The sequence below is a fragment of the Meriones unguiculatus genome, chromosome 6 (assembly GCF_030254825.1).
Source record: "Meriones unguiculatus strain TT.TT164.6M chromosome 6, Bangor_MerUng_6.1, whole genome shotgun sequence".
Taxonomy (NCBI): Eukaryota; Metazoa; Chordata; class Mammalia; order Rodentia; family Muridae; genus Meriones; species Meriones unguiculatus.
In genome coordinates this window covers 44,300,178-44,323,304 of record NC_083354.1, presented here as the reverse complement: position 1 = coordinate 44,323,304, position 23,127 = coordinate 44,300,178, and the positions used below count along the sequence as shown (strand labels likewise).

The 23,127-nt window shown below is 41.4% G+C and overlaps 1 protein-coding gene and 1 long non-coding RNA gene across 3 annotated transcripts in view; one reads left to right on the top strand and one right to left on the bottom strand.

Moving 5' to 3' along the window:
• Positions 1-413: 413 nt before the first annotated feature.
• On the bottom strand, positions 414-5,361 carry LOC132654661 (uncharacterized). The gene is made up of 2 exons (XR_009592328.1): positions 5,205-5,361; positions 414-4,146 (listed from the first exon to the last, which is right to left on the bottom strand). It is a non-coding gene; the product is annotated as an uncharacterized LOC132654661 (long non-coding RNA).
• Dcaf1 (DDB1 and CUL4 associated factor 1) overlaps positions 4,745-23,127 on the top strand; it is a 56,718-nt gene continuing 38,335 nt past the window's right edge. For both annotated transcript variants that reach the window (XM_021657035.2, XM_021657034.2), the window contains exons 1-8: positions 4,745-4,899; positions 11,522-11,639; positions 13,536-13,612; positions 16,680-16,753; positions 17,730-17,843; positions 18,540-18,677; positions 20,650-21,159; positions 21,472-21,573. In XM_021657035.2, coding sequence (XP_021512710.1) covers positions 11,530-11,639; positions 13,536-13,612; positions 16,680-16,753; positions 17,730-17,843; positions 18,540-18,677; positions 20,650-21,159; positions 21,472-21,573 — 1,125 coding nt within the window. In that variant the 5' untranslated portion in view covers positions 4,745-4,899; positions 11,522-11,529. The remainder of the gene's footprint in view (positions 4,900-11,521; positions 11,640-13,535; positions 13,613-16,679; positions 16,754-17,729; positions 17,844-18,539; positions 18,678-20,649; positions 21,160-21,471; positions 21,574-23,127) is intronic.

Here is a 23,127-nt window from a genome sequence, read left to right as displayed (position 1 = left end):
ACTCAGGATCACTAGGAAGACAGCAGACAGGACTCTTAACCTCCGCGCCATCTCTACAGCCCTAGATCTTGTTTCAAAATCTACTTTCCCCTCAAAAGAAAGTGGCTATTCTATTACTGTCCAGGGCTTGCTGAAAATGTGCTCTAAAATTATTCTGATAAGGAACTAATTTCTTATTTATATGAAAAGTCTGCACTCCTCTGTAATCATCAAAAGGGCAAAGTATCCAACCAGAGCTAAGGTTTTGTGAATTAGGGATCTGGTACTAAGTGCATAACAGGTTAAGCACTTTACACTTAACTCTAGTGACAGAGCTGGAAAAAAGAAAACCATAGTTTCAACCAGAAAAAGAAAATGAAGCTCAAGAGAAATGAAGTAACTTAAAGTCCCTGAGCTGGTAAAAGAGAACAACAGAATTTTAGCTTTTTATTGTGGTAAAACACCCTAACAGAAAGTAACAGGGAGAAAAGTGTTCATTTCATCTTACAGCATATAGGTCCATCACTGAGAAAAGCCAGGGTAGGAAATCAAGGCAGGAACATGAAAGCAAGAACACGAGCAGAGGCCATGGAGAAACATTGCTTAATGGCTTGCTCTCCCATGGCTTGCTTATAGCACCCAGGATCACCAGCTCAGGGGTGGCACTACCCACAATTGGCTGGACCCTCCAAGTATTATTCAATAACTAAGAAAATGCACTTCAGCCAGATGGTGGTGGCGCACACCCTTGATCCTAGGGCTAGGGAGGCAGAGGCAGAGGCAGGAGGATCTCTGTGAGTTCAAGGCCAGCCTGATCTACAAAGTGAATCCAGGACAGCCAGGTCTACACAGAGAAACCCTGTCTTAAAAACCAAAACCCAAATAACCAAACAAAAAAAAAAAAGGCACTTCAGATTTGCCTACCAGCCAATCTTGTTTGTTGTTGTTGTTTGACAGGGTTTCTCTGGAGACTTACTGCTGAATAAGCTCACCCTTTCTTGTTATTATCTGGGCTGCTTAGTTCAACTCAGCTTTTCTGGCTCAAACTCCTCTGCCAGCTGACTTACTCAATCTGGCTTTTCTCTCGGCCTCTCAATTGCTCTGCTTGGCTTCAAGCTAACTCCAACAATTTGCTCTAATATCCTTGTTCCTTCTCATTCTCTGGTTTGTTAAACGTTCTGTCTTCACCTGTGTCTAGCTTGTTCTCTCATTCAACCTCTCTCTGTAAAGCTGTCCAGGCAAAACTGCCTCCTCTCTTCTCGAATTGCCCATTAAGTAGCTTCCCTTTTCTCTCTCTTCTTAGAGAGCTGGTCGTATCCTATTCTGTCAAATCTTTCTCTGATTTGTCACTTTTTCTGCCACTTAATTAGATATCACTTTCTTTCCTTTTTTAAAAAAAGATTTTATTTATTTTATGTTGATAACTGCTCTATCTGCATGCACACCTGCACGCCCAAAGAGAGCAGTGTAGATGGCTGTGAGCCACAGTGTGGTTGCTGAGAATTGAACTCAGGACCTCTGGAGGAGCAGACAGTGCTTTTAACCTCTGAGCCATCTCTCCAGACAGGCATCACTTTCAAACATGGGTGCTTCCTTCTACAAACTAACTTCTTCATTGTTTGGTATTAAAGGCATGTACCACTATGCCTGGACTTAAGCTTTTCTTTACCTGAAACTTGCTCTATATTAGAGTGTTCTTGAACTCAGATCTGCTTGCCTCTGCCTCCTGGATTAAAGGCATCTTTGTATTCCAGCCCGATCACACTGACCTAGAAGGTCTTTGGATGGGATTTCTTGCCAGAGCAACCATTCTCTGAATTAAAATTCCTCTACATCTTCTGATCCCCATCTCTCCACTCAAGTACTGGGATTGAGTACTGGGATTGCACTCACCAGTTTAGGGTGGAGATGAATTTTTCCCCCTGAGACAGGTCCCAGAATTTGCTCTGTAGATGACGCTGGCCTCGAACTCACAGATTCCCCCTGCGTCTGCCTCCTGTGTTTAAAGGTGTGTACCACCACTGCCTACCATGGTGGAGATTCTTGAGAGAGTTGCTCCTAGACAGGCCCTGTAGTTCTGCTCTTTTACTACAATGTCCTGGATTTAGTTTCCCCCAATCCCCTCTTCGATGGCCCTTAGGACCACCACCAACCCACTACCCCCAGACTGGGTCCCCAAAGTGGAGAGTGCCATCTGGTGACAGAATGAGGCACTGACTCCCACTTTGATGAACTGGACTTAAATGGTTTTGTTTCTGTAAATAGTGTTTCTCTGTGTAACAGTCCTGGCTGTCCTGCAACTCACTTTGTAGACCAGGCTGGCCTCGGATTTAACACAGATCTCTGCCTGCCTCTGCCTCCCAAGTGCTGGAATTAAAAGCATGCACTAGCACTGCCTGGATGAATTAAGACTTTGGGTTCCCAGCAGGGCTTTTTTTAGAGTTGATTACAGGCAGAGATAAAGTATCCAAGGGATTAGGGAGGGTCACAGAGAACCCATCCCTCTACATTTTGAGTCCACAGCCTAGGGAGGTAGGCAGGAAAGCTGCCTAAAATAGTATTGTAGGTATTGTGAACTCCATCTCTGTTTTTCTCCTTCTTTTTAAAGATAAAAATTTAGCTGGGCACAGTGGCACAAGCCTTAATCACAGCACTTGGAATGCAGAGGCAGGTGGATATTTCAAAGCCACAGCTGGTCTACATAGGGGAGGTTCAGGACTGCCGGAGCTGCATAGTGAAGCTCTGTCTTTAAAAAAAATAAATAAAAAGAAAGAAAAGAGAAAAATAAATTTAAAAATTATTTTATGTGTATAAGTGTTTTTCTTGCATGTATGTTGAGCACTGTATGCATGCATGAGATCCAGGAGGACAGAAGAAAGTATTTGATCCACTGGAACTGAAGTTACAGATGGTCGTGAACTGCCTTGTGGGTGTTGGGAATAAAATCTGGTCCTCTGGAAGAGCGGCCAGTGCTGTTACATGCTAACTGCTTCTCCTGACCCAAAATATATATCTTATTTGTTTGTTTGTTTTTCTGAGATAGGGTCTTTTTATTATGTAGTTCTGGCTATCATGGAACTCAATATATAGACCAGGATGACCTCCAATTCACAGAGGTCTATCTGCCTCTGCCTCACAAGTGCTGGGATTAAAGGTGTGTGACAGCAAGCCCAGCAATACTCCATTTGATTCATCCTAACTGCTTCTGATTTCTCCTCCATAAAGTTGGCTAGCCCATACCTTTAATCCCAGTACACGAGAGGCAAAGGCAGACATATCACTGTGAGTTAGAGGCCAGTTAGTTAGTTAGTCTACAGAGTGAGTTCAGGACAGCCCTGATCCCTGGTGTTGAGACTAATGGGTGTAACTAAAACACTTGATTCAAGTCTGCTATAAAGTCAAATGAAATAATAGTGGCCATTACCACAAGAGACAAGATTTCAGAAGCACAGGAGACAGCTGTGTTGTGGAAAGAGGAGTGATTACAGGTTACATGTCTTGTAGCATTGCCATCATCCTTTAGAATTTGTACCTTGAGCAGCTGTTACTCCAAACTACACAAATAAATGAGGAAGGAAAAGAGATCGGTGGGTGGGATAGGGTGATGGTGAACTTGAGTTGAGACCCAAAGATGAGCTGCTGCTTCTTCTTCTTCTTCTTCTTCTTCTTCTTCTTCTTCTTCTTCTTCTTCTTCTTCTTCTTCTTCTTCTTCTTCTTCTTCTTTTTTTTCGAGACAGGGTTTCTCTGTGTAGCCCTGGCTGTTCTGGAACTTACTATGTAAACCAGGCTCGAACCCGGAGATCCGCCTTTTTCTGCCTTGTAAATGCTGGGATTAAGAGCATCCGCCATCACCACTCCGCAGATACAGGCTTAACAGCCGTAGAATCTGATCATGACAATAGGCTCACAGAGGCTAATAATTTCCACGTGATAGTATTGGCTGTGAGAACTCTATGGAAACGCACAGAACTCACTCAGAACGCCAAGAGCAAGAATGAGTTGCATCAGGCCTGACATCTGGGTAGGTTTTGTCAAGTTTCTGCTCAGTTGTGGAGGTATCTTTATCTTCCAGGCCTTCACATTGGTGCTCTGGGTCAAAGTCGGATGCTTCACTTTGGCTGGTAATGTTAGGCAAGTCCTTCACTGTGGGCTTCACTTTCTTCAACTCTAAAATCGAGGAATTGAATTAAATGATTTCCGTGATTAGTCCAGTCTTCGCCGAAGGACTTTTTTTTTTTTCCTTTTTCTGCTTCACATAGAATACTACCTATACCTGGCAACGAGTGTTTTTTTTTTTTTTTTTTAATTCCTCCCGAATATGTTTTTAACACAAAGACAAAGGAAAACCAGTGAGTTTCTGTTTAACTGGTATAGTCATTTCTGATACATCTGTGCGAAATGCATTTTCTTTGACCTTGGTGTATTCTAGGGTTGATGCGGCGAACAGAGTACTACTGACGAAGTACAGGCATCTGTAGCCGGCCGGGCTTTAGAAAAGATCGATTCCCTTCTTCACTTTTCCCTTGCGGCTTTGGCAGCAGCCAATGAATACACAGCAATTCACATTTACTACAGAAAACTACAAATACCAGAAGCCAATGCGTCGGGGAGGCGCTTACTGGTGTGTCTATCCGCCCTCCTACCTTCCCCCGCCCTCAAACGCGGAACTTCATTTCCCAGGAGCGCTTTGATGTTCGTCCGCGTGCGCCGACGTTCCCCTCCTCCCTGCCTGCGCGTCTCGCGCCAACTTTGCGCGCGCACACAGCACGTAGCATGCGAGTGACGCATAATATGTGGGCCGCTCAGGAGCCGTGGTCGCGCTGTGTGTGTGAGTGAGGGAGAGTGCGGTACCAGAGGCGGTGTGTGAGAACCGTGGCCGCTGGAGGGGCCGGGGGAGAAGCGGCGGAGCCGCCCGCGAAGGTGAGCGGCGTAAGGAAGGAGCCGGCTCTTCGGGAGGGGCGCGAGGAGACCGAGCGCGCGGCCGGCTTGGGCGGGAGAGTGGGCGCCGCGCTGGGGGAGGGGCGGCACCTGCTTAGGCTGCCGGCGGCGAGGGGGCGGGCGCGACCACCCGGGAGGCTGGGCCCGGGGCCTGACCAGACTTTCCCTCTGTCTGGTCCCCGGCCCGGGGGCGGGGCCTCCAGGTTCTTCCTTCGCTCTTCCAAGGAAGCTTCCTTAGAGTAACTCTTCCGCCCGGGAGTTGGGGGCAGGGGCGTGCTCGCCTCTACCTGAAGGAGGTGCTCTTTCTCTCGTCACCTCCCGGTCTCTCCTCCCGGCCGGCCGAGGTTCTGCTTCCCCTACCGCACGACGGACCCCTTCCCGGACTGTTGTCTCCGCCTCCAGCCTCAGTCACCTAGGCGGGCTTTTCCCTCGTTTCGGCTCGGTGCCACCTCCCACTTGCACCCGCCCTGCTCTTGGACCGGGCGAGGGGGCGGAGCTCTCCGGGAGTCCCTCCCACTAGTACAATGCGGTGGAGAGTGGAAGGGGAGAGAGGTATGCGGGTGCCGAGACGCCTGGTCTGCCCTGAGGTTGCCGGCCGGCCCTCCCGGGCGCTTGGTCCGAGGGCCTGTCGCTGTTTCCTGTTGGGCTTTCTAGGGCGTTTGCCGTACTTTGTCTTCTGTTCCTAGAAGGTGTTGGTCTGTTTTCTCCCACTGCAGTGATAGCTTTCTGGTTTTTCCGTTTGTGGAGGAAATATGCCTAGAGTGTGTGTAGTAGGACTTTCTGAGTAACAGACGACCCGTTTTTGACTGTCATGTTGGCTCTTTTTTTTCTTCCTGTTGCAAGCCCTTTGTTAATGGGTAGGGTGAGAGGTTCATTGGTAGCGTCACCAGAAGGTTCTCTCCCCGCCCCCTTGGGTTTACTGGAGTTTACCTTTAAGGCTTTTATAAGCGTGTGTGTATTTCTGTTCGATGTCAAGATTTGTGTTTTTGGTTTTTTTTGAGACATGGTTTCTCTGGAGCTCGCTCAGTACACCGCCGGACTTGAACTCAGAAATCCGCCTACCTCTGCCAGGATTAAAGTTGTGAGCCAACACTGCCCACCTTAAGATTTATGTTTGTATTTAGTAGTTATTCATTAATCGTTTTTGAGTGAGGATATATTTTTCGGTGTTAAGATAGTTTGAGGAATTTTTACACGTTATTTGAGCAAAGTATTTTACTGCTACAGTGTCGTTTATGAAATTTAATAAAATGTGGAAAAACAAACTGTTAAGTTAAAGTGATTGGAGTTGGTTTATTACCTCCTTTGTTTTTGTAAAGGAGATAGTCATGGACAGTGATAAAGTTACATATGATCGAATGTCATAGTGTTAAGTTCTTGCTTGAAGCTGTAAAATCGGGTCCCCCCACTTTAATTTTATTTTTTATTTTTATTTTTGTGTTGGGGATTGACCCAGGGCCTTTCTCTTGTAGGAACATTTCTTTTCCCTCCCTTAAGGCCTTTGAAGTAGTCTTTGTGTAGTCCAGACTGGCCTCAGACTTGTGAATGTGCCTCACACAGTCTTTTGAGTGCTGTGATACAGGTGTGCACTACAAGCTCTGATTGGCTTTTCTTTTTTCTTTTTTTCTTTTTTTTGTGCTAGGAATTGAATTTAGGGCCTTAAGGGCTCCAAGAATGCTGGGCAAGGGCCCTACCACTGAGCTATGCCTCTTAGCTCCCTACCTCTAAGTAAGGAAGAGTAAGGGTTGCACCTTTTTCTAAAAGAATGCTCTCCCACCTTTTCTACCTGTTCCAGGATCGATTTTGTTCCTCCCCTACCCCCCAAGACAGGGTTTCTTTGTGTAGCCTTGGATGTCCTGGAAGACTCATTCAGTAGATCAGGCTGGCCTCCAACTCAGATCCAGGATCTGTTTTTAATACAGATTTTATTTTAGACATGGGGACAGTTTTGTTGACTTTGCCATTCAGTATAGTGTATTAGAAGAGGACCTATTTTGTAGTTTAATTTAAAAGTTACAAAAAGTTAGGAAATGGTGTAGAAGTGGTGGAATGGAGTAAAGTGTAACAAAAGTATCCACACAGTTACTTCACTACTTGCCATACTGTAATACTCATCTAGTTCTTGCCCCCCATTTAAGGGGCATCTGCATACACTTTTATATTCACAAGTGGCAGTCCTGCACAAAGTTTCTCACTTTGATTTTTGTATTTAACAATATATAATGGTCATGTATACCTTTAATCCCAGGACTTGGGAAGCAGAGGCAGGCAGATCTCTGTGAGTCCAAGGCCAGCCTGGACTACAGAGCTAGTTCCAGGACAGCCAAGGTTACACAGAGAAACCCTCTTTCAACAGACCAACCAACCAACCAACCAACCAAAAGACGACGAAACAAAACAAAAAAATAAAACCAACCCCCCCAAAAAAAAACACCCAAATAACAACCCAAAAACCCTAGTAATTTTGAGAGACAGTTCGACCCAAGAGAGTTCAGTTCCAACATTTTGTTTTACTCTTTTTTTTTTTTCTTTTTTTTTGGTGATGATAGTTTTGGGGTTAGAACCCAGGGTTTCTTGATTATGTTCTTTCTACAACTGAACTACATCTTGAGCCCCGACAACTTTTTATTAAAAGTTTTCAATAGGAAAGTGAAAATAAGTGTTTATCTTTCAGTTGCAATAGGTAACGGATGTACTGTAACTCTTTCTGTGCTTATTTTGTGGAATTATTTGAGGTGGTAGACACATCACCTCTTAATACTTAGGCACACGTTTAAAATAAGTTATTTTTATTTTATGTGCATTGGTATTTTGCCTACACTTATGTCTCGTGAGGGTGTTAGATCTTGGGGTTACAGAAAGTTGTGAGCTGTTATGTGGGTGCTAGGAATTGAACCCGGGTCCTCTGAAAGAGCAGTCAGTGCTTTCAACTGATAGGCATCTCCCCAGCCTCCTGACACACATTCTTATGAATAAGGAAATTTCCATGTGTATAAATACATATTTTAACTGTATTTAAGGATTTATTTTTGTAATAGAATTATCATTAGCCCATCACACCTCTTTCTGTTTAATGGAAAGAGAAATTGAGTTTATTATTATTTTTTTTTAATTTGATGTTTAGAGAAGTAACCAAGAATCCGAAGGCATGTCAGCAGAGTTGAGATTTGAGTCCTTTTAAACTGTAAATTCTTTTCTGGCCTGTGCCAGTTGGGTGGTCTTGGGGACGGGTGGCTATGAAATTTAAGCATGTAAGTAAATCACTTAGCTCAGTGCCCTAGGCTTGGATATTCCTTCTTGGTGATCATTGGTTGTGTCTTCATTAGATGTGTCATAATTTCTGCTTGATACTTAGAAAAAACTGTGGTGGTGTATGTCTTTAATCATTGGGAGGCAGAGACAGGCAGATCTTTGAGTTCAAGGCCAGCCTGGACTAAATAGAGTTTTGGGCTAGCTAGGGCTACATGGAGTCTCTCCCTCCAAAACAAAGAAAGGATGAATGAAATGGTTCATACTTAACTATTTTATGCCAAACAAAATGATTATACCTTGTAAATTTATATTAATAAAGCTTTTCAATAATAGTAAAATGAGTTAGCATTCATGGTATTTGTTTGCTTATTTATTTAGACAAGGTCTCACTGTGTAATATTTGCTGTCCTGGAACTTGCTGTGTAGAACAGGCTGGCCTCAAACTTAGATCCATCTGCTTGTGTGTCCCGAGTGCTGAGATTAAAGGTGTGTGGTACCACAACACATTCATGCTTAAATTTTTTTTTATCACTTATTTCTGTGTGCCTGGGTGTGCGCATACCTATGTGGAGGTCAAAAGACAATTTGGAGAGTGTATTTTCTCTTTCCATTTATATAGGTTAGGTTCATATTTCCTATGGGAAAGTAATTTTCCCACAGTTACAGTTATGTTTAGACATAGATCATTAGAAATTGTGAAAATACCACGTGTGTTATACTCATAGACTCAGGATCAAACCTAGGTCATACAGGATATACCTAGGTAAGCCACTGAACTATGAAAAGCTAGCTTTTCTTCTTTTACATTTCTGGGCCTGGGGAGTTGGCTTAGGGTTTAAAAAGTACTTGCTACTCTTGTAGAGGAACAAATTCAGTTCCCAGCACCCATGGAGCTGGCAACTGTCCAGGCCACACTTCTAGGACATCCAGTGCCCTCTCTGCCCTCTGCACATTGTATGTACATGCAAGCAAACACGAATACACGTAGAATAAATTACTATTATTTTTAGTATGTATGAATGAGGGCTCTTGTATTTGTGGCTTGCATTTAGAGATCAGAAGACAACTTTCAGACATCAGTTCTTTCAACCATGGGCCTCAGGGATCAAACTTAGGTCATCAGCTTCAGCAGCAGGCACATTTACCCACTTGAATCCCCCCCCGTATGTTTTCCCTAGTGCCCCTTTTGTGTGTGTTTCTTTTGATTATGAACTTCTTTTATAGTCTTGTCTCCCTTATAAGTGTATGCCATCATGACTAGCTTTTTTGTTGTTTGTTTGAGGCATGGTTTCTTTGTGTACTCCTGGTTGTCTTGGACTCATTTTATAGACCAGGCTAGCCTGGAACTCAGATCCTCTGCCTCCCAAGTGCTGGGATTAAATGTGTGTGTGTCACTACTAGATTGAGGGTTGGTTTGTTTGTTTTTGTTTTTTATATATGCTAGAGCTCAGACCCAGGGTTTTGTGATGACAGGCAAATTCAATATCACTGTAGAGATGAATCTGCAACTCTTATGCATGTTTCTAAATTGAGTACTAAATTTTTACTGTTTTAATGCCCTTGAATTCACCTTTATTACAATTACTTTCTTGTTCTTTAAAAACCTTTTTTCTTTTTTAAATTGTGGGAATGTGGGGGAACCTTGAGTCTTAGTGCAGCAGATGTGGTTGTGCACATTCATAATCCCAGCACTCAGGCGGCTGAAATTGAACAGTCCTGAGTTTGAGTTTAAGCCCAAATAACGTAGTGACACATTGTTTCAAAAAAAACCCCCACAAGATACACAAGGTTCAAGTTCTACTTGGGGGACAGAGTGAATTCAAGGATAACCTGGGCAACTAAACCTTATCTCCAAAAAACAAAAACAAAAAACCCAAACCAAAGCGTTCACTGGGGATGTAGGTCAGTGTTAGACTGATTCTTAAGATGTTTTAGACCAGCTTTGTCTACAAAGCAAGTCCAGATTGAAAAACCAAACCAAACTAAATAAACAAGAAACAACCCACCAACAAAACCCTCCAAACATGTTTGAGACTCTAGAATTTTTAGTACCAAATAATAACATGAATAAACCAAGGGCTAGGGCTAGGGATGTAGCTGGGTTTTTCTGTTTTTGTATTTTCGAGACAGAGTTTCTCTGTGTAGCCTTGGCTGTCCTGGAACTCATCCTGTAGAACAGGCAGGCCTCAAATTCAGATCCACCTGCCTCTGCTCTGGAGTGGCTGGGGTTAAAGGCATGGGTCACTCACCCCCCTGGCTGTAGCTGAGTTCTTACTTAATATAAGTAATATTAATGCCTTGGGTTCATTCCTGTCACTCAAGAACAAAGAAAGAGTGCCAACCTTAAAAAAAAAAAAAAGAGTGAAATAAGCACAAAACGGCAACAAAGTATGTATTCTAGAAGGCTGATGCTTAAGGGAGTTCCTTCATAGTGTTTTTTTTTTTTTTTTTAAATCAAAATCAAGGCAGTGTATCATAGCCCTTTATCTCTGGATGTCCTGGAACTCACTGTCCATTAGGTTGGCCTCAGACTCAGAGATCCACCTACCTCTGCCTCCCAAGTGCTGGAACTAAAGGTGTTCATCCCCACACCCAGCTTGTTCTTTTTAAGACAGGCTCTGTCTCTAATGCAGTCCTGGCTGTCTTGGCAGTTAAAGAAATACCCCTGCCTTTGCCTCTCAAGTGCTCGAATTAAAGGCATTGTAATATCACATCTGGCTTTTTTCTTTCTTTAAATTTTTAACCTCCATTAAAAATATAAAAAATAAAAAAAGGCTGGGACGTTTTTATGTGGTAGAGCACTTGTCTAGCTTGCATGGAGCTCTGGGTTCAATCCTCAGCACTGTATTAACCTTCTGTGTTGTCTGTATGTCTTTAACCCTAGTTTTGGGAGGTAGAAGCGGGAGGATAAGAAAGTTATGGTCATTCTTGGGTACAAAGTAAGTTTTAAACTAGCCTGCCATACATATCCTGCCTCAAAAAGAAAAGAAAAAAGAAAGGAAAAGCCTGGTATGGTTGCTACATAGTGAGATCTAGGTCAGCTGGAGCTACAAGTGAGAGCCTGTCTCCCCATATCCCAAGATTATGAATGTATAACCCAGTGGCATTTAGTAAATTCACAATGGATTGCAGCCATCACGTTTTTAGTTTCAAGCCTCCCCCCATCCCCCACTTTGGAGACAGGGTCTTTATGTGTGGCCCTCTGTATAGACCGGCTAGCCTCAAGACTCTTAACAAGTGAGCCATCTCTGAGCTCCAGCTGATCCCTTCATACTTTTCTTTTTGTACGAACTATGTCAAATATGTTTTTTTTTGTTGTTGTTGTTTATTTCTTACTGTTTTGACTTCTTAGGTCAAGCCATGACTACAGTGGTGGTGCATGTGGACTCCAAAGCTGAGCTCACTACCCTGCTGGAGCAGTGGGAAAAGGACCATGGCAGTGGGCAGGACATGGTACCCATCCTTACCCGGTAAGAACAAAAGTCTTCCTGTACACAACTTACTTATTTTTTTCATATACACAAAACTTACCATATTAAAAATTAGATGTGTTGGGGCTAGAAAGATTGCTAAGCGAAGTTAAGAACAGTTATTCATGTAGTTTTCCAGCACCCATGTTGGGCTGTTTATTACTCCAGCTCTGACAACTCCATGCCTCTTCTCCCCTCTGTGGGTCACACACACACACACACACACACACACACACACACACAGATGTTGGAGGAAAGTGTAAAAATATTTTGACAGAATCTGATTTCTTTTTCCTTTTAATTATTTTTAAGACTCGAACTCACAGAGATCTGCCTGCCTCTGCCTCCCGAGTGCTAGGACTACAGGCATGTGCCAACACTGCTTGGCTTCCAGGGGTTTATTTACTTGTTTATTTTTATTATTGTTTTTTTTTTCTTTTAGTTTTTCAAAATAGGGTTTCTCTGTGTAGCCCCAGCTGTCCTGGAACTCACTCTGTAGAACAGGCTGGCCTGGACCTTAGAGATCAGCCTTTCTTCCCAAGTGCTGGGATTAAAGGCATGCACCCCCCGCTCTCGTCTCAAGTCCTTTTTGTGCTTTTTAAGTCAGGCATGGTGATGTACACTTGCAGTCTCACTGTTAGAAGGTAGAGCCAGGACAGTCTCTGAGGCTTGTTGGTCAGCCTACCTATCCTGTTTGGTGAGTTCCAGTCTAAGTGAGAGACCCCTCCTCAAAAACCATCCTGGATTGCATTCCTGAGGAATGACATTTGAGATTGTCTTCTGGCAATCACGTATATCTATACATACACAAGAACCAAAAAAGGAGTTCATGAATAAAAAGGAATTTGATATCACAACATGGATGCTTTTTCAGAAGGGTCCTGACATAGTAAGACTTTATGTGATGCTATTTATGTGAAATTCTGAAACAAGTAAAACTAATCTTTTGTAAAAGCAAAAGAATGTTTTCTTCAGGCCATGGTGGAGGCCTAGATTATGTAAGGGACATTATAGGCTAACAAAGTAGAATATGGAATGGCCCTGAAGCAGGAATGAACGTGGATTCTTTGACTACCAGAGAGGACTATGTGTTTGAAGTTTCATAAAAGAGATAGAGGAATAAAAGAAACTTTCAGAAAATTGGTAGTTGCTAGATAATTGCAGGCCATTGTAGTACTTGGACTTATTTTGAAGAATATAGATAGTCCCTGAAAGCTGGTGTGCTAGGTAAAGCAGAGAGGTAAGAAGCAAGAGATGGAAAGTGGGTATTAGAAAGTTCAGGTAGGTAGCTGGAGAAATGGCTCAGAGGTTAAGAGCTCCTGGCTGTTCTTCTAGAGGTTCTGAGTTCAATTCCCAGCAGCCACATAGTGGCGGATAACCATTTATAGTGCCCTCCTTTAGAGTGCTGTATAAGTAAGTAAATAAAAAAATCTTAAAAAGAAAGTTGAGCTAGTTAATGGTAGCAGGCATGTACTCCCATGCCTATCTGAAAATGAAGGTTTTCATGTTGACTTGATGGCTTTTCGTTTCTGAGGTGATGGTAGTGTTGTAATGCAAGGAAAGTTTAGAGAAAAATAGATGGAATAAATGGAAAAAATATAAATTATTTTATGAGGAAAATCATGTTTTTCTAACTTTGTGTTTTGCACCTTGTCTATTGATTGATTGTCATCCATGATACACTTTTTTGAATTTTATTTTCGCTTTTTTTTTCCTGATACAGTCTTGCTATATGGTTCTGACCTGATGGTGTTCACTAAGTAGCTCAGGTTGTCATGAACTTAAGGCAGGCTTCCTGCTTCAACCTCTTTAGTGTTGGGATTACAGACATATTAATGCCTGACATTTTTTTTTTTAATATGCTTGTTCAGAGTTGACTCTTCTTTTTTGTGCTAGGATGTCTGAATTAATTGAAAAAGAAACCGAAGAGTATCGGAAAGGAGATCCAGACCCATTTGATGATCGACATCCTGGTAAGATGGACTCTGACATCTCAGACAATTTTATTTTCTATTTCTTTTGAAAGAGGGTCTTGCCATGTTTCTCAGACAGGTCTAAAACTCTGGATTCTCCCTCTGTAAAGGTGTGTTCTACTGTGCCCATGTGTTTTTTTCTTTTTCTTTTCTTTTTTTTTTTCTAAGACAGGGTTTCTTTGTTTTAGTCCTGGCTGTCCTGGAACTAGCCATATAAACCAGGGTGGCCTTTAACTCACAGAGATCTGCTTGCTTCTGTCTCCTGACTGCTGAGATTAAAGTGGGCACCACCACCAGGCCATGTATTGTTCTTTCTGATAAGATTAAAAAAAAAAAATTGTTGGGCCTTGTAGAAGGTTTGGTGGATGAAAGTGCCTGTTGTGGGCCTGACGGCTTGAATTTTGGACTTGATCTCTGTAGTGCACATAACGGTGGAAGGAGAGAACTGTTCTTGTCACCTGATTTCCACACATGTGCCTGAGCACTACAGCATGTTTATATACACACTTTGTACATTATATGTGCCTCCAACACATGGATAATAAAAACCAATTAAAAAGAAAATCGCTGATAGTACTTTTTAATTGAAATAATATTCTCTGGTAAATTTTAAGTTCTTAAATTTTGCTAGGCATGATAGCATGTCTTGTTTTGTTTTGTTTTGAGATAGGGTTTCTCTTTGTAGCCTTGGCTGTCCTGGACTTTGTAGACCAGCTGGCCTTGAACTCACATCGATCTGCCTGCCTCTGCCTTCCTGAGTGCTGGTATTGAAGGTGCGTTCCACTGTGATACAAATATATCTATTCTTTTATCCTTTTCTTATGTTCTTTATCTGGGAGTGTTGGGAACATGTGCTGTGGGAATGTACATACTATAGTTCATGTGTTGTACTCAAATGATCACTTTCAGGATCAAATAAAATGAATGTTGGTTAAAGGAACTAAATTAAGTGCACTTAGTTACACCAAAGACTTAAGGATTCTTTTGCTTTTGACTTTATAATTTTTATTCATGATTTGTGTGTGTGTGATGTGTATACAGGTGTGTTCCTGCCATGTTGAGCGTGTCGACTTTAAAGGACAGCTTTCAAGAGTTGGTTCTCTGGTTTCTCTGGATGAACTCAAATCATCAGGCTCATATGACAAGCACTTTTATCCTCTGAGCCATTTTACTAGCTTCTTTCCCTCAGTTTTTAACCTTACATGTGTCCCCCTCACCCCAAGACAGAATTTCTCTGGCTGTCAAGGAACTCACTTTGTAGACCAGGCTAACCTTGAACTTACAGAGATCTGCTTGCCCCTGCCTCCCCAAGTGCTAGGATTACAGGCATGTCCCACTGCACTTTGCTCCATTTTTAACTTTTAAAAGGCAAAACAGGCTTCCATTGCACCTTCATCTGAAATAATAATTATTGTATTTGTGGGGAAATATAGTTGACATGAGCTGCCATATAGTGCTTGGTATTGAATCTGCCTTTTCTGCAAGAGCAGCAATTGCTGTGAACCACTGAATCATCTCTTCAGCCTCCCTTAAAAAAAAAAAAAGCAACACTTTAAAATGTATGCTTTTAAAATTTTTTTTTACTTTTGTTTTTATGTGTATCGGTGTTTTTCCTACTTGTATGTCTATGCTAGGGCATTGGATCCATAGGAACAGGAAATACAGACAATTTGGGAGCTGCCATGGTAATGCTGGGAATTGAACGTGGATCTTTTGCAAGTACAGTCAATTCCAGTCCCCAGCCTCCCTTTTTAAAAAAACAAAACAAAACTAGTATAATCTAGATGCTTGTCTAGATCCAGAGTGCCATTATTTAATTCAGTGTTGTGTAGGCAGTATTCTGAGCAGTGAGAAGATCAGTGTCTTAAAAAGAGTTTGTGTTTCCAGCACGGTTCAGTATCCCACGCCTCTAATCCCAGGGGTAGGCAGAGGCAGGAGGATCTCTGAGTTTGAGGCCAGCCTGGCCTATAAAGTGTATCAGGACAGCCAAGGTTACACAGAGAAACCCTGTCTTGAAAAAAAAAGTTTATATTGCATTTAATTTAAACTTTCAAATTTCTTTGTGTGCGTGTTTATATATGTGAGTACACTCGTTTTTTTTTTGTTTTTGTTTTTTTGCTTTTTGAGACAGGTTTCTCTGTGTAGCCTTGGCTGTCCTGGACTCTCCTTGTAGACTAGGCTGGCCCTGAACTCACAGAGATATGCCTGCCTCTGCTTCCCTGAGTGCTGGGATCACAACGCTTGCTCCACAGCTGTGAGTACAATGTTATGTTAGGGTATGTATGTGTGTGGAGGGCAGAAGTCACCTTAAGATATTGTCTCTCAGGAGCCATCCACCTGGTTCTTTCTGAGGTACGGTCTCTCCCTGGGACCTGGGGCTTCCACTTTGGCTAGGATGACTGATTAGCAAGCCCCAGGGATCATTTTGTATCTGTCTTATCATGGTTGGGATTTCAAGCATGCACCACCATGCCTGGTTTTTTACATGGGTTTCAGGGTTCAAACTCAGGTCTTCATGTTTGTTTGAATGGCAAATAATTTAATGACTAATCTAGAGAATGAATCGTTCTTAAAAAATTACTGTGCAGTGATGGCACAACCTTTAATCCCATTACTTGGGAGGCAGGGGCAAGTTGATAACTGAGTTTGAGGCCAGCCTGGTCTATAGAGTGAGTTCTAGGACAGCTAGGGCTACACAGAGAAACCTTGTCTTGAAACCCTACTTCCCTTAAGGTAATTGTTGCTTTTTCTTTTCTTTTTTTTTTAAGTCCTGGTCTCACTATGTAGCTCTTAGATGACTTGGAACTGGCTGTGTAAACCATGCTGACCTCATACTCTTGTAAATCTGCCTGCCTCTGCCTTCTAAATGCTGGGATTAAATGTGTCTGCCAGCATGTCTAGCTCTAAAAATGCTTACTAGATTTACTCATAAGAATCTTGCTTTTTTGTTTGTTTTTGCTGACTGTTCATTAGCCATTCTTACAAGAACTCAGATGTTCTTCTGAAGATCTAATTTGTGACAGCATTGGCTTACCTGTTCCTTTGTGTCTCCTTGTTCTTTTGGTAGGTCGAGCTGATCCAGAGTGTATGCTGGGCCATTTGCTGAGAATCCTCTTCAAGAATGATGACTTCATGAATGCAGTAGGTTTTACTTTTCTTTTCTTTTGAAATTATCATACATTGATTTGTGTTTTTAATAGTTTTCTGTCACCTAAAACTTTGTGAAAGTTGACAGTTTTTTTGTTTTTTTTTCAATTTTACTATTGAAAAAGTAATGGATGCTGGGCGTGATGGTGCATACCATTAATCCCAGTACTCAGGGAGGCAAAGCCAGGTAGATTGCCATGAGTGTGAGGCCAGCCTGTTCTACAAAGGGAGTCCAAAAGAAAAAAAAGAAAAAGTAATGGAGCTTCTTTCTCAATAAAGTTGCAGTTGTGATAAAATTATCCATTTGTTGTGTACTTTGTTTAGTGTGAAGTATTGGTAAAAGCTGTAAGGGTATCCAAACTCACTCTTTGCAGGGCTATGTTGATTCGGGAATGTAACGTTCTCTTGGATTCCTGAATGGAAAACTAAGACTGATATCTAGTGTATGACAGCATTGAAATGTTGTGGGCGGTATGTGAGTGGGTAGGAAGGTACTTTTTGTCTGTTTTGAAGAGCAAATGAGTGTGTGTGTGTGTGTGTATACATGTTATGTACATATTTTGTCATAGTTCCTAGAAATAGCATTAGCTCAAGCAATTATGGATATTAGGAGTTAGAGGTGGAATGATGAGAGCCAGTGGGATGGCTTGTTTGTAAGCAATTCTAGCTCTTGGCTGAAGCAGGAGAAGGATTTAGTGTGAGATTGAGCTATGTATGAACCTGCTTTCCCCCTCTCCCCAAAAAGCCATAGGAATATATTTAGGATTTATTAAACTTCCTTAATTTGACTGAATTCCAGACAAGTAGTATTCCTTTATACCTTTCTTAAAATTGTAATTATTAGCACAGTGATTATACAAATTGATGGGATTTATTTTAATATTTCTACATGTATAAATTGTACATTGATCATGTCAATCTGCATTTCTTTCATTCTCATTCCGTTCCCTTTGTTTTCCTTCCTTTCCAGTTGGTGAATGCGTATGTGATGACAAGCAGAGAGCCCCCTTTAAACACTGCAGCGTGCAGGCTGCTGCTAGACATCATGCCAGGCCTGGAAACTGCGGTTGTCTTTCAAGAAAAGGTACTTGGTAGAAGAAAAATTATTGTTTGAGTGGATTGAATTGTTAGATTCAGTAGTTGTTAATTTCTTTTTATTTAAGTAGCAGATTATGCTATAGGTGGGCAAAAGAAAATGGCAAAACACAGTTATTGAAGCGGTGGTATATAACTGTAATCTCAGGAGTTTCAGGGTCATTCTTTCCTAATTTGGAGTTCAAAGCCACCTTGGTCTACCTAAGATCCTGTCTCCAAAACAACAAAAGCATGTTATTTGGTTAACTACCTGCTATATGAGTGTAATAGTATTTTTCAGAATCTTGCTTTCTCTCTTTTCTTTCACTCTCTCTCTTTCTTGGTTTTTTGAGATAGGGCTTTTCTGTATAGACCTGCTGTTCTGAAATTCCCTATTGAAGTTCCCAGACTAGCCTCAAACTCAGTGATCTGCCTGCCTCTGCCCCCCAAGTGATGGGATTAAAAGTGCAGCACCACCTCTCAGCTGTAGCAAGCTCTCTTAGTGCCTGAACCAATTTTTTATTTTTTGGCTTAGCTGGGCCCGGGGCACTGGAGGAGGCAGAGGCAGGTGGATCTCTTGAGTTCGAGGTCAGCCTGTACAGCCAGGGCTACACAGAGAAATCTTGTCTCAAAAACAAAACAACAACAAAATTTTAGTTACAAAAATAGGCCCTTTCTGAGTTACATATTTTTGTCCTTTACTTAGGAAGGAATTGTTGAAAATCTTTTTAAATGGGCCCGAGAGGCTGATCAGCCACTGAGGACATATTCTACTGGACTGTTAGGAGGTGCTATGGAAAATCAAGATATTGCTGCTAACTACAGAGATGAAAATTCACAGTTGGTAAGGACCATCTTTGAATGAATTGTTTCACACTTGCTGCCTGAATCTTAATATGTATATCTTAATAAAAAACCTGTACGAGAGGGGGCTCGAGGAATGACTCAAAGGTTCAGAGGACTGGTTGTTCTTCCAAAGGTCCTGAGTTCAATTCCCAGCAACCCCATAGTGGTTCACAACCATCTATAATGAGATCTGGTGACATGTCAGCATACACACAGGCAAAACACTGTATATATAATCAATAAATAAATCTTAAAAAAACAAAACCAAAAACCTGTACTAGAGCATAGTTATATCAGCACCTAAAGATTTTTTTTCCACGGTAAAGAGTTTAGATTTTACTTGTCCACTTTTACATGTAAACTACCTGTTTTTGTTACCTAGTCAAGGATCATGACATATAAACCATTCTATGTCTTGCTCTCATTTCTTTTTTCAACTTTTGTGTTTTGAAGATTTTGTTTTATGTTTTTTAAGACAGGGTCTCACTTAGTAGCTTTGGCTCTCCTGGACTAAATTTGTAGACCAGGCTGGCCTCGAACTTACAGAGATCCACCTGCCTCTGCCTCCCCGAATGTTGGGATTACAGACTTGCCCCACCGGGCCTGTCCGTGTTTTGAAAATCTTGAAACATGTAGCAAAGTTAAAAGAATTTTAGTGAGTAGTTGACTCTGTACTATCTGAATGGATTATTAACATTTTAGTAGACTCATAATAATATTTTACTCATCTACCTTCCATTTACCCACTGTTCTAAATGTTAATTTTAAAAGAAATGCAATTCAGATTGAATTCAAGATACAAACCTTTTTGTTTTGTTTTTCAAGGCAGTGTTTCACTTTGTAGCTCTGGCTGTCCTGTTCTGTAGGCCAGGCTGCCTTCAAACTCAAAAAGATCCACCTACCTCTGCCTTTTGGAGCCCTGGGACCAAAGGCAAATGCATGGCTCAATTTTTGTTTTTGCTTGGGTTTTTGAAACACCTTTTTAATGTAGTACTATACCACTCTTTATTGCTTTGCTATTTCTTTTTGTTTGTGAAAAAAAAAAATTTTTTTAAGACAATGTTTTTCTGGGTAGTTCACTTTGTGTAGCTCAGGCTAGGCTTCAGACTTGCAGGAGGTTCCCAAGTGGAAGTCATAGCACGAACCATTATACTCAAGTAAACAAGTATCACTTTTTAGTTTTGGCTCCAAAATTAAGTACTTAAAAGGTTTAAAAAAGAAAACCTGGGAGCTGGGTGTAGTTGTGCACGCCTGTAATCTCACTGCTGTGGGAGGCAGAGGCACGCAGATCACTGAGTTTGAGCCCAAGCCTGGTCTATAAATTGAGTCCCCGACAACCAAGGCCACACAGAGAAAAAAAAAAAAAAGACCTGAAACTACATTATGTGTTTGCTAGTGGCATACAATGTGTAGTCAGTAAAGTTTTTAAATCTTCATTTTTAATTTTCAAAGGCAATTAAAAAAAAATAAAAGGTTTATGAGCTGGCTGTGGGGGTGCACACCTTTAATCCCAGCAACTCGGGAGGCAGAGGCAGGCAGATAACTGAGTTTAAGGCCACCCTGGTCTACAAAGTGAGTCCAGGACAGCCAGGACTACACAGAGTCTTAGGTGTGATGAATTGTTCAGTCTGCCTTGGCCCAAACATATCAGTTGTAAATGCAAATCTTCTGGTTTGGGTTTTCTGGGAAAAAATACATATGAATTAGATTTTAGCTATAGCTTATTTCATCAAATTATAGGAATCAAATTAACATATTTATCAAATGTTTACTATTTCTAGGCATTGGGTTAACTGCATGAATATTGAGTTCTCTTTAATAGGAAGTAATGTACAATAAACTGTGGTGGCATGTATTTACAAATAATAGCATTTGAGAGATTCTACCTTAAAGCACAAGAAAACTTATAAGAATCATGTAAATTAAAATTTAGAATAAACGACTTCTTTTTCTCAAATGAATGCTGTTAGGTGGCAATAGTGCTTCGAAGACTGAGGGAGCTACAGCTTCAGGAAGTTGCCTCACGGCAGGACAATAAACGCCCTAGTCCACGGAAGCTCTCTTCGGAACCCCTTTTGCCTCTGGATGAGGAAGCTGTGGATATGGACTATGGTGATATGGCAGTAGATGTTGTGGATGGAGAGCAAGAAGCTTCTAGAGATATGGAGATCTCCTTTCGTCTTGATTCAAGTCACAAGACCAGTAGTAGAGTGAATTCAGCAACTAAGCCTGAAGAAGGAGGATTGAAGAAAAACAAGTCAGCAAAGCATGGTGACAGAGAGAACTTTAGGAAAGCCAAGCAGAAGTTGGGTTTCTCATCTTCTGACCCAGATCGTGTGGTTGTTGAGCTGTCTAATAGTAGCTGGTCAGAAATGTCCCCTTGGGTGATTGGCACCAATTATACCCTCTATCCTATGACTCCTGCTATTGAGCAGCGACTTATTCTCCAGTATTTGACCCCTCTAGGAGAGTATCAGGAGGTAAGTTATTAGGATAAGGTGCTATTCCCATTTTGGGATTAATTATCTTTGCTTCTAGAGCATTTTGTGGCTGTATCTTACCCACTGATACAGTCTTAACTCCGCTCCAGAAAGGTCTTCATCTCAAATTAATAAGGTCTTATGCAGGTCCCTCCTGATGAAGGTTAGTTTAATCAAAGTGTATTCATACAAACATGGTATGTGAACATACCATATTCTTTATGGGGTATTCAAAAGATTTATTTCCTTCATAAAATGTGGAGAATGTGAAAAAGCCAAAATTTAAAACTTTTTTTTTGGTCCTCATTTCAGTTACTTCCCATATTCATGCAACTTGGATCACGAGAATTGATGATGTTTTATATTGATCTGAAACAGACTAATGATGTCCTGCTTACATTTGAGGCACTCAAGGTAAAGTTCTCAAAATAGTAGGTCACTGAGTATTTTATTAGTACTGTTTGTAAAACTCATGTTCAGTGAGGTTAGTACAGTAGAGCCAGTCTTCTGTGATTTTTCAGCACTTGAAAATATAGTGTCTCTGAAGAACTGAAGTGTCATTTATTTATTTTTGATACAGTGTCTCAGTCTGTGGCAAGGTTAGCATGGAACTCATATCTACATCAGTTTGGCCTCCAGCTTACAGCAGCCTTCTTGCCTTCACCCTCTTTGATGTTGGGATTATATTTGTGAGCTAGTTCATGCCTGGCTTTAAATTTTAAAATTGTTAGTTAAGGTGAACCCACATGTCACCAGTGTCTGTTATATCAAACAGTAGTGTATCTTTCAGTCCCTAGACATTTTAAGTTTGGATGAGATCAGACAGAATTAGAGTAGTTTGTGCAGTGGTGTGTGGGTCTGTATCTGTGTGTCTCTGTTTGCCTGCCTGTTTATGTCAGTCTGTGTCAGTTTGCACACAGTTATTATGGCTTGAACAGTGAAATGGCACTGGAGATCAGAGCTATGTCCAGTGGCCCAGAAATAATGTATTCAGTTACAACATTGATTTTGAACAAGATGCAGTTGGAGAATGGCTGTGGATATTTGCTTGATCTTTTTGGAATTATAGTGGGTATTGTTATTTATATGTCTTTTTAAAAAAAGATTTATTTATTTGATGTTTATGAGTCCTCTTATATGCATATATGCCTGGATGCCAGAAGAGGGTTCAGATTGTGTTACAGATGGTTGTGAGCCACCATGTGGTTGCTGGGAATTGAACTCAATACCTCTGGTAAAGGAGTCAATGCTCCTAATCACTAGCCATACCTTTAGTCCCATTTATATGTGTCTATATAAAGTTATATAAGGGACAGAAGATGTTAAAATAATGTATGAACAGAGAAAAACAAAAAACAAAACTGAAGCTGGACAAAATAGCAAATCAGCAGTTAAAAATAGCAAATTTGGCCAGGCAGTGCTGACACTTGCCTTTAATCCCAGCACTCGGGAGGGAGGGGCAGCCAGATCTCTGAGTTTAAGGCCAACCTGGTCTATAGAGTGAGTTCCAGGACAGCCAGGGCTACACAGAAAACCCCATCTTGAGAAAAACCAAAATAAAAACCAAACCAAACCAAAATAAGTTTGGTTTCTAGCACCGTTGTTTGGCAGATTATAACTGCTTGTCACTCCAGCTGCAGGATTTCTAATGTTCTCCTTCGCACACCTATAATACCTTGCATACAAATTTATTCTTTTTCTTTTTGCGTGTGTGCGAGCATGCGCACACACAGATACACACAACATCTGGGTGGGAGCTAGGTGGGAGGCAAAGGCAGGCATATCTCTGAGTTTGAGGCCAGTCTGGTCTACAGTTAGAGTTTAAGGGCAGCCAGGGTTACACAGAGAAACCCTGTCTCCTGGGAAATTAATCTCTATATGTCTATTATCTCTCTGTCTATATATAGGTATATTATTTTGTTTAAAAAAGATTCAAGTTCTGTAAGACAAGGAACAGATGCTGAGTTT